The sequence below is a fragment of the Trifolium pratense genome, linkage group LG6 (genome assembly GCF_020283565.1).
Source record: "Trifolium pratense cultivar HEN17-A07 linkage group LG6, ARS_RC_1.1, whole genome shotgun sequence".
Taxonomy (NCBI): Eukaryota; Viridiplantae; Streptophyta; class Magnoliopsida; order Fabales; family Fabaceae; genus Trifolium; species Trifolium pratense.
This window is the reverse complement of record NC_060064.1, coordinates 20,701,467-20,711,089: the sequence shown is the minus strand read 5'-3', so window position 1 is coordinate 20,711,089 and position 9,623 is coordinate 20,701,467. Positions and strand designations below refer to the sequence as shown.

General features: G+C 31.6%; 1 protein-coding gene across 2 annotated transcripts; it reads left to right on the top strand.

The window, feature by feature from the left end:
- The first annotated feature begins 1,377 nt into the window (after positions 1–1,377).
- LOC123890516 (ERBB-3 BINDING PROTEIN 1) lies at positions 1,378–5,675 on the top strand. 2 transcript variants are annotated; one of them, XM_045940142.1, is made up of 10 exons: positions 1,378–1,563; positions 1,697–1,805; positions 2,011–2,095; positions 2,215–2,364; positions 2,472–2,625; positions 4,422–4,637; positions 4,719–4,855; positions 4,957–5,048; positions 5,137–5,316; positions 5,439–5,675. In XM_045940142.1, exons 2-10 carry the CDS (start codon positions 1,715–1,717, stop codon positions 5,504–5,506), a joined length of 1,173 nt encoding a protein of 390 aa, XP_045796098.1. In that variant the 5' UTR covers positions 1,378–1,563; positions 1,697–1,714; the 3' UTR covers positions 5,507–5,675. The 2 variants fall into 2 exon arrangements, with proteins under 2 accessions (XP_045796098.1, XP_045796097.1); XM_045940141.1 differs by having other exon boundaries at positions 1,405–1,559.
- The last annotated feature ends 3,948 nt before the right edge of the window (positions 5,676–9,623 follow it).

Below are 9,623 nucleotides of genomic sequence, written 5' to 3'. Positions count from 1 at the left end.
CACATAAGTGAAGGAGATAGAGTTCGAACCCCGGTTATGACGTTCGATCTAACAATTTCTACATTTTTTCCTACTTAAAATAGGACTTGTGGACATGTATATCCATGATTCAACGAACATATCAAATTACTTTTGACATAATTACAGTTTTGGTCCTTTTGTTTTTACCTTTCCAAAAAATTGGTTCCCCTATTTTAAAATCATACAGTTTTAGTCCATCTATCAAATTTTTGTATTTTTTTTTTACAAAATTAAATTTTTATACTTAAAAATGCTGAATGGTGATTTAACATATTTTAAATGATACTACATACAACATGATGATAATAAATTCTCAAAAGTCATGAAATTACAAGAAAACTAATAAAAACTTCAATTTGAATTTCAGAAATTATTCATAGTTAAATGATACTACATACAACATGATGATAATAAATTCTCAAAAGTCATGAAATTAGAAGAAAACTAAATAAAAACTTCAATTTGAATTTCATAAATTATTCATTTTTAAAATTTTATTAGTAAAATATAAATAATTAAATCCACAAATCTTAGCTCAGTCAGAAATGTCAAAATTGCTAGTGTCGGACGTCAGAACCGGGGTTCGAATCCCGGTCACTCCACTTTGTGTGTGTGAGTTTTAAATGACTTTGTCATTTCGTATATCAACAAAAAAAATAAAAATTAATACACTTCAATGAATCTACATCTTCAAATTATATGCCATATCATTTAAAATATATTGAATCAGAATTTTTAAGAATAAATATCTGATAGAGGGACCAAAACTAAGTGATTTTAAAATAGAGGAACTAATTTTATGAAAGGTTGAAAATAGGAGGACAAAAACCGTAATTAAACAATTAATTTTTATTTTATAGTAGGGAGTTAGTGCATGAGAGGAGGGGTAATAAAAAATTCCCGTGAAATTTGCTTAATTGAGATGAATATTACATTATATAGGCACTCCATGTATTAACTTAGATTCCGTCCGATAAGATTAAATTTTGAGTTTATAACTTATAAGTTAATATGATAAAAAAAGACCTATTTTGTAAACATTTTTTAAAAATAGCTTATAGCTTATAATTTTTATTTCGATTTTATCCTTGTCATCTTACTTGAAAAAATTAAATATTAATTAAACATATATTTTTTACGTCATTTCATATTTATAAGCTAGTTAACCGTTAATTTTACCAAACACTACAAATTCAATCAACTAGCTTATTCGCTATAAGCTATTCATCATAAGTTCATTTATTATAAGTTAACTTATTAATTATCCGCTATTTTTTTATTTATCAAATAAAGCCTTAAAAGAATTCTAGCGATCAACTTAATAAAAAATAAAAAATAAACAAAAAAAGAAAAAGAATGGAAAGGGGAAAAACCCTACGCAATAAACGAAAATGAAAACTCCTATATAAGCCAAAACTCGCCTCTCTGTTGAAACCCTAGCTTCACTTTCACAGACCCATTTTTCGCCACACTCTGCCGCAAAACCATTTTCTTCCTCACACATCAATCTCCACTTTCATCATTCTCATTTCCACACCGTAAGTAATGCTCTGTTTCTCAATTTCAATGTTTTCATTTTCTTCGTAATTCCGTTTATTCTACCGAATTGGGTAAAAATTTAGTTTTTAATTTTTTGATTGTATTTTAATTTTTTAATTTCATTTGGGGTTTTCAGAATCATCAGTGAGGTACCATGTCGGATGATGAAAGGGAGGAGAAGGAGTTAGATCTCTCTTCTTCTGAAGTTGTCACCAAATACAAAACTTCAGCAGAGATCATTAACAGTATGTTCATCACTCTATCACTGTCTTTTTTATTATCAAATTCTATATTGGTTTTTGTTAATTCATAGATTAGATGCATAAATTTGTTGAATATAGCTAAGATTCATATTTGTTTTTTATTTTCATATTTCGATTAGTTTAAGGTTTCATGTTTTTTGTTGTTTTTGAATGTATACAATTTGACATTTTTTGATATTTTTTGCAGAGGCTTTGAAGTTAGTTGTTTCTGAATGTAAACCCAAGGCTAAGATTGTGGACATTTGTGAGAAAGGAGATGCATTTATTAGAGAGTAAGCTTATATTATATTTGGCATTTTGTGTCTGTGTTTTTGTGATTGCTATGATGTTTATTTTTTAATATTATATCAATGGTTTTTAGCTTATGAGGTTTTGTTTTGTTGGTGTGAAGGCAAACTAGTAATGTGTACAAGAATGTGAAGAAGAAGATAGAGAGAGGTGTTGCTTTCCCGACTTGCATATCTGTTAACAACACAATCTGCCATTTTTCGCCTCTAGCAAGCGATGAAACAGTGTTGGAAGAAGGTGATATAGTGAAAATGTAAGATTTTTAGAGTGTAGTTTTGTGATTTATGATATGAGAATTGTTCTAGTGGTTTTGGCTGTTATTTGAAAGTTGATAATGATGTACTTTTTCTATGGTTGCAGTGATTTGGCTTGTCATATAGATGGATTCATTGCTGCGGTGGCTCACACTCATGTTCTTCAGGAAGGTCCAGTTACTGGACGAGCAGCTGATGTTATCGCTGCTGCAAACACTGCTGCTGAAGTGGCCTTGAGACTTGTAAGGCCGGGAAAGAAGGTAATCAATTGTAAGATTTTACCCTCCTTTAGTTGCATTTTTATTTTGAACTGGTTTTGATTTTATCACGTTCATGTTTCTTGTTCCATGTGTAGATAGTTTTAATGTCATAGGAAAATTTGACACTGTAAAATTGGATTTTTTTACTTGGTTTGTATTATCCAAAGGGATTCCTTTGTCTTGTGAATTTTGATCTCTAAATGATGAAAACTATCATGAGCTAGGATAACTCCAATGAAGCTTTTTTTTGTCATAGTTACACTGATAGAGTTCCTTTATGAATTTTGTTATGCTGTCCTGCTAACCAATTACAAGTCATCTTCGTGACTCGTCTTTTGGCTGAAATGTTTAGTTTATCATGCTGTTTGTTTTTGTACATTTGAGATTACTTGGTTTGGTTGTCGCCTGAATCCTTTTGTACATTTTAATTACCAATATGTCATTTCTATTTTGAATTTTTTATTGAAATTGTAGGAAAAGAATAAAGTCTTAGCTGTATCTGTTTCATTTTTCACCTGTTTCATTTTTCACCAGTTTTCAGTTTCTCTTCGTAAGTATTTATTTATTTTTTGTTTTTTACTTTATGATTTATTTGAAAATTTGATTTGTTGAGCTGATCTCCATATGATGAACACATCATAGGCTATGGATAAGCTCCAATGATGCCTTTTAATGTCATAGTTACACTGACGGAGAATCAGCCATCCTTTGTTTAATAAATACCCACTTCCCTTTGATTTCGTCTTTTTTTCCCCAGTTTTACAGTTCCTCTCAAAACTATCAAATTTTTTTGTTTTCGACTTCATAATTTATTTGTAAATTTGTTTTGTTGAGTTGATCTCTATATGATGACAAACATCATAGGCTATGGATAAACTCCAATGATGCCTCTTTATGTCATAGTTACACTGATAGAGAATCATTCATCCTTTGTTTCATAAAATACCCACTTCCCCTGGGTTTTTTTATTGACCATACTATATTTCATGAGATTGAATTTATTGTTTGCCATTTGTCGACATTGACTATGATAATATAATGAAGCTTTAACTTTGTATATTCGTACTCTTGATACTCTTATATATGATAAAACTTTAATATTGGCAACTTTGCCGAGGTGATCAAAACCATATTGGTTTCCTCTTTTTCCCTGTTGCCAAAACTTGAATGGCTTGAACTAGTTTCATGTTCTGATTTTCATAATCGGTACATTTCTAGTGCAGCCAACATATTATAATATTCAAATAATTACATATCAATTGCTTGTAGAGAATTGTGTGAATTAGTTTGATTGAAATTATAAAACTGTAATATCGGCAACTTTGCCGAGGTGATCAAATTCATATTGGTTTCCTCTTTTTCCCTGTTGCCAAAACTTGATTGACTGCATCTAGTGTCATGTTCTGATTTGTATAATCAGTACAATTTCTAGTGCAGCCGACATATAATAATATTCAAACAATTACATATCAATTGCATGTAGAGAAGTGCTAGAATTAGTTTGATTGACATTTTAAAACTGTAATATCGGCAACTTTGCCGAGGTGATCAAAACCATATTGGTTTCCTCTTTTTCCCTGTTGCCAAAACTTAAATGACTGGAACTAGTGTCATGTTGCTCTGATTTATATAATCGGTACAATTTCTAGTGCAGCCAACATATTAAAATATTCAAACAATTACATATCAATTGCATGTAGAGATGTGTGAGAATTAATTTTATTGAAATTCATTCGTGCAAATTTCCTTTGTTGTAATACCATGTATTAATTTTTCTCAAATACTTTTCTTGACAGAACAAGGATGTAACTGATGCAATTCAAAAGGTTGCTGCTGCCTATGACTGTAAAATTGTTGAAGGTGTTCTAAGTCACCAATTGAAGCAGTTTGTGATTGATGGGAACAAGGTTGTGCTTAGTATCTCTAATCCAGATACAAGGGTTGACGACGCAGAGTTTGAGGAAAATGAAGTTTATGCAATTGATATATTGACAAGTTCTGGAGAAGGAAAGGTAAGGTTAATTTCATAAATATATTTTTCTGCATGATTTAGGACCATATGAAATATTAAAAGTGTTTTCAATCCCTTGCAGCCTAAGTTATTGGATGAGAAGCAGACAACTATTTATAAGAGGGCTGTTGACAAGAATTATCACTTGAAGATGAAAGCATCTCGGTTCATATTCAGTGAAATAAGCCAAAAATTTCCAATCATGCCATTTTCTGCTAGGTAACTCTAGTAATTGCAAAGCTTTAATGCTATCATGAAGCTCAAGTTCTATGATTTTGATTATCCATTCCACTTAAAAATATGTTCCTTTTATTGTGCAGGGCTTTGGAAGAGAAAAGAGCTCGTCTGGGTTTAGTGGAATGTATGAATCACGAGCTCTTGCAGCCATATCCTGTTCTGCATGAAAAGCCTGGTAAGGTTTTTAACGGCTGTAACACAAACAACTCCACATTGGTGTTGTATTCTTATGAACCTTAATGTCATGCTGTTTTTTTTATCAGGTGATTTTGTTGCACACATCAAGTTCACTGTCTTGTTAATGCCAAATGGGTCGGATCGCGTCACATCTCATCCACTCCAAGAATTGCAGCCTACGAAGACAATAGATGATCCTGAGATCAAGGCATGGCTAGCTTTGGGCACAAAGACAAAGAAGAAAGGTGGCGGAAAGAAGAAAAAAGGTAAGCTTGTAAAAGATCATGTTTTTCACTATGCCTTTTCTATCATATACTTTCTGTAATGCATGGAATTTTGCATCATTTTAATGTTGGACTAAACATATGATGTTTGGTTGTTTACACAGGTAAGAAAGAGGACAAGGCTGAAGCTGAGCCAGAGGACTCAACAAATGGGGCAACACCTCAGGAATGAGTTAACATCTACCTCCCCAATCCCAAAAAAGAAATGTTTTTCATTTCATTTTTCTGACACCCCTTTTCAATTTTGGTACATTGTTCACTAAATTGTATCTCTGTTTGGAATTTGGATATGAATTTAGTATAGTGTTTAGACATCTATTTTAATAGCTGTTTTCAGTGCACTTTTTAGTCTCAAATACCAAATTATAAAACAAAGAAAATGTTATGTTTGGAAAATTGAGTTGTCCTTGTATTTTAAATATTCCAAATCTATGTTCTAAATTCCAATTCTATATGCTATACATACAACAGTAGAAGAACTTAATTAAATACTGGAATGGGTTTAACAATGATATATACAAGAAGATAGTTGATAGATTGAACTTAATTTTGAAGGTGATGATCTCTTGATTTGGTAAATTTGTATCATTCCTCGAAATGTGCTGGATTCATGTTAGTCTAGTTGCATGACTCACAAAAGTAGTGATCATGGAGAGTGAATTGAGAAAGAAAATATGTGACTGATGTTTGCCACGAGGTTATAGAAATCATGAACTTGCATGAGGTACTCTATCTGACCTTAATGTTCATAAGTAAATACTCCCTCCATTTTTTGTGTTAATTAGTTTTTTTTTTTGTTCTCAAGATTAGATAAATTACTTATTTAATAAATTTAAAGAGATAAATGTTATTAAAAAAATGTTAAGGAGATAAATGTGGAAAAAATTTATTGAACTTGTGGTGTATTTAATTCTCTAAACATTAAATTTTTTCTATTATTAAATGCTATATATTTCTATTTTTAGATAGCTTAACATGTCTACTTAGGGCACAAGTTAACATAACCCTTTGTTTATAATTAAAGTTGAAGGAAGTATTAAAAATAAAAAATTGCAGTACATTATACTACTACCTCCATCCCTAATTATAAGACTTTGTTTGACCACTGTACGTACGCTAATGCACAATTTTCATCACTAATATTTTTAGTTGTCTATTAGTAAAAATTATAAAAAAACATTTTTGAAAAATAAAAATTTAATATTTTAAAAATACTCATCAAAAGAATTTGAACAAGATCTGATATGCTAATATTTATATTTATATATTATTAAAAAAAATACGATCAAAACAAGATAAATGAATAGTACACTTTTGTCAAACAAGGTCTTATAATTAGGGACGAATGTAATATTTTACGGTTATTGTAAGATGCTAACCGGTGTTAAAAAAAACTAGTGTTAAAGTGGTTACAACGAAGGGCACTAGATCTGTAGATCAACGATGTCACAGTGTCATACTCCCTCCGTATTAAAATATAAGGAAAAAATTAGTCAAAGAAAATTGATGTATTTGGTTAAAAATTTGGATTAAATACATCCACTTTATTTGATCAATTTTTCTTTATATTTTGTGACGGAGGGAGTATGTGACAACGACAACGTCATTTTGGTATATATTAATAGTGTGGGGCTGTGGGCGATGACAATGATGGAGTGGAGGGTGTACAACAATGACAAAAAAAAAAAATTATGGAAAAGATAAACTTCTAAACAAAACCTCTAGATTATTATTTATTGCTCCAAAACAGAAAACAAGAGCTTAGTTTATTTTGTTGTTAATTACATTGAAGTTAGAGCTTAGTTTTTGTTGTTAACTAGAATAATTCACTCGTGCCAAGCATGGGTTAGTTTTTATCTATAAAAAATGTAATTGTTATTTTTATTTTTTTTTAATAAAAAACGTAAATGTTTTAAAATAAAATTTGTAGTTTGTTTTATCGCTCATGACTTGGCATAGAGTCCGTGTAGTCAGTGAGTACGAGTACAGCCTATGAAACAGGCCAAACCTGAATACTATGCTTTCAAGCATGAAGTCAACGGGAAACCCGACTCTACGAGCCCGAGGAAAGGCTGCACAACAGTAGTAGGGGTGTGAAGACCGGAGCTTTTTGTAGTGCTAGCAGGAACTGCGGGTTCGAGCCCTGTCAGTCCCGACCTAGGATCTGATGAATCGATCAATTCATCTCTACTTTATAGAAATTTGTTCCAATTTTTTTTTATTCAGGTGAGCTGCTTTAGCTTGAGCAAAGTTTGATATAGAGATAGAGATTACATTGAAGTTTGATCTTAATATCTCACGTGTTCTACTAAAACCCTTAAATAAGAGCTTACTTTTGATAGCAAACAATCATAAAACACCACTGCATTCTCTTTTTAGATATTTTTAAAATTGTAATCAAAAACATTAAATCTAAAGTTTTCTTAAAATGTCTTAAAATTGGCGGAATAGGTGTCTAAATAGAGAGAATCATAATTAACTTGCAATGAATGAAACTGTGACATAACCTTAATTCTTAACAAAATGTATAGTATTATATTGAATATTGATGGTTTGTCTAATTTTATTTAGACAAAGTTCTTGTAAATTGACTTCTAAATACAAAGTCAGGACATAAACATATCAACATTCAGGGACATTTGGTTATAATGTCTGAAAGCAAGAGGATACATTTTAGTATCTACACTAAAACCACATCCAAATTTAATCCTCATAATAGGAATGAAGTCAGAAATCCATCACCATTTAGGAGGACTAAAATCAAGCTGGAGATCCAAGTCAATTTTAAGATTCATCATCATCATCATTGGCCACCACTTATTTGGTAAAAAACAACTTTGCAAAAGTGATTATCACTTGTGCTCATTCCCACTTTTTAACGCATAAATTATCATTTAAATGAGTTGAGTAGTAGATTCAATGAGCAAACACTTGAGAATAGCTTCTTATATTGAGTGCAATTTTAAATCTCAATGATGCATTCAAGTCATTTAATGTTGTTGAGAAATTCTACGCTTCAAATTTTTCTATTAAAGAAAATATGATTTGTAACACTATGGAGCTTACCTCTATGCAAAAATGCCGAGTATAATTTCAGAAGTAAAATTTGTTTCTTTTTATATTTGTTTGACAATATTAATAACGTTGGATATATCTCTTAAAATTTATTTTATCTTTACAATTATAAACTTGGTCCCCCCCAAGCTTACTTTCTGGTTGTGTCATTGGGTAGTAGGATTGCAATTAGCTAGGGATATGGGAGTGTCACGGCTCCAAGTTAATAGTAACCAACAACTTGTGGTAAACAAGTAAAGTGGGAGTATCAAGCAAAGGAGGAAGTCATGATCGGTACCTAAATAAGGTCAAGCTACTTATGCAGAAGTTCAAAGAGATTAGGATCAACCATATCCCTCGAGGCGAATACGCCAAAGTGAATGAGTTGTCAAAGTTAGCAACCTTAAAGACTTTGATTCAACACAAATCCATTGTTACAATCACCGAGCATATTATGTGCAGTTACGGTTGATCCAACATGGATGAATGAAATCAATGACTACCTTATAAAGGGATACTTCCCAAGGATGAAGAACAAGCTCGGAAACTCAAGCAAGTTGCAACACACTACATTCTCATTGCAGACAGGTTGTACATAAGAGGTTACACTAGACTTTTGCTTAGATGAATAGGGAGCAAAAGGAAGTATACCAGGGAGGTTGTGGAAATCATTGCAGCACAATGGCCTTAGTCACAAAGATACTCAACTTTGAATATGATAAGTCTAGCATGGTGGCAAATTGCAAAGAAACTTTCCAGAAATTTGACAAAAGCTAGAGGTTCATAAATGATAACCACCTGTGGTCATTCACTAGGTAATCACAGTTTGGCCCTTCAACACATGGGAACTAGATATTATGGAACCATTCTTATTGACACCAATTCAGCTTAAGTTTATTGTGGTAGTAATAGATTACTTTCAAAGTGGATGGAAGGTGAAACTTTATTCACAGTCATCGTTGAAAGAATGTGAAGTTTCATATGGAGAGGCGTTGTTTGCCAATATAAACTCCCATATGTTATTAACACAGATAATGAACTGGGCATTAAACTTAAATCGACTTTTGCTTAACACCATAAACTAATGGACAAGTTGAATCAGCCAATAAAGCGATCCTCGGTATTGTGGACAAATCATAGTACCCCTCAATTGTCAACTAAGGTAACGCCAGACAAACACATCTGACATCTCAGAGAGCTAATATGATGGTCATGTAGTAATTAATTAATCCGAT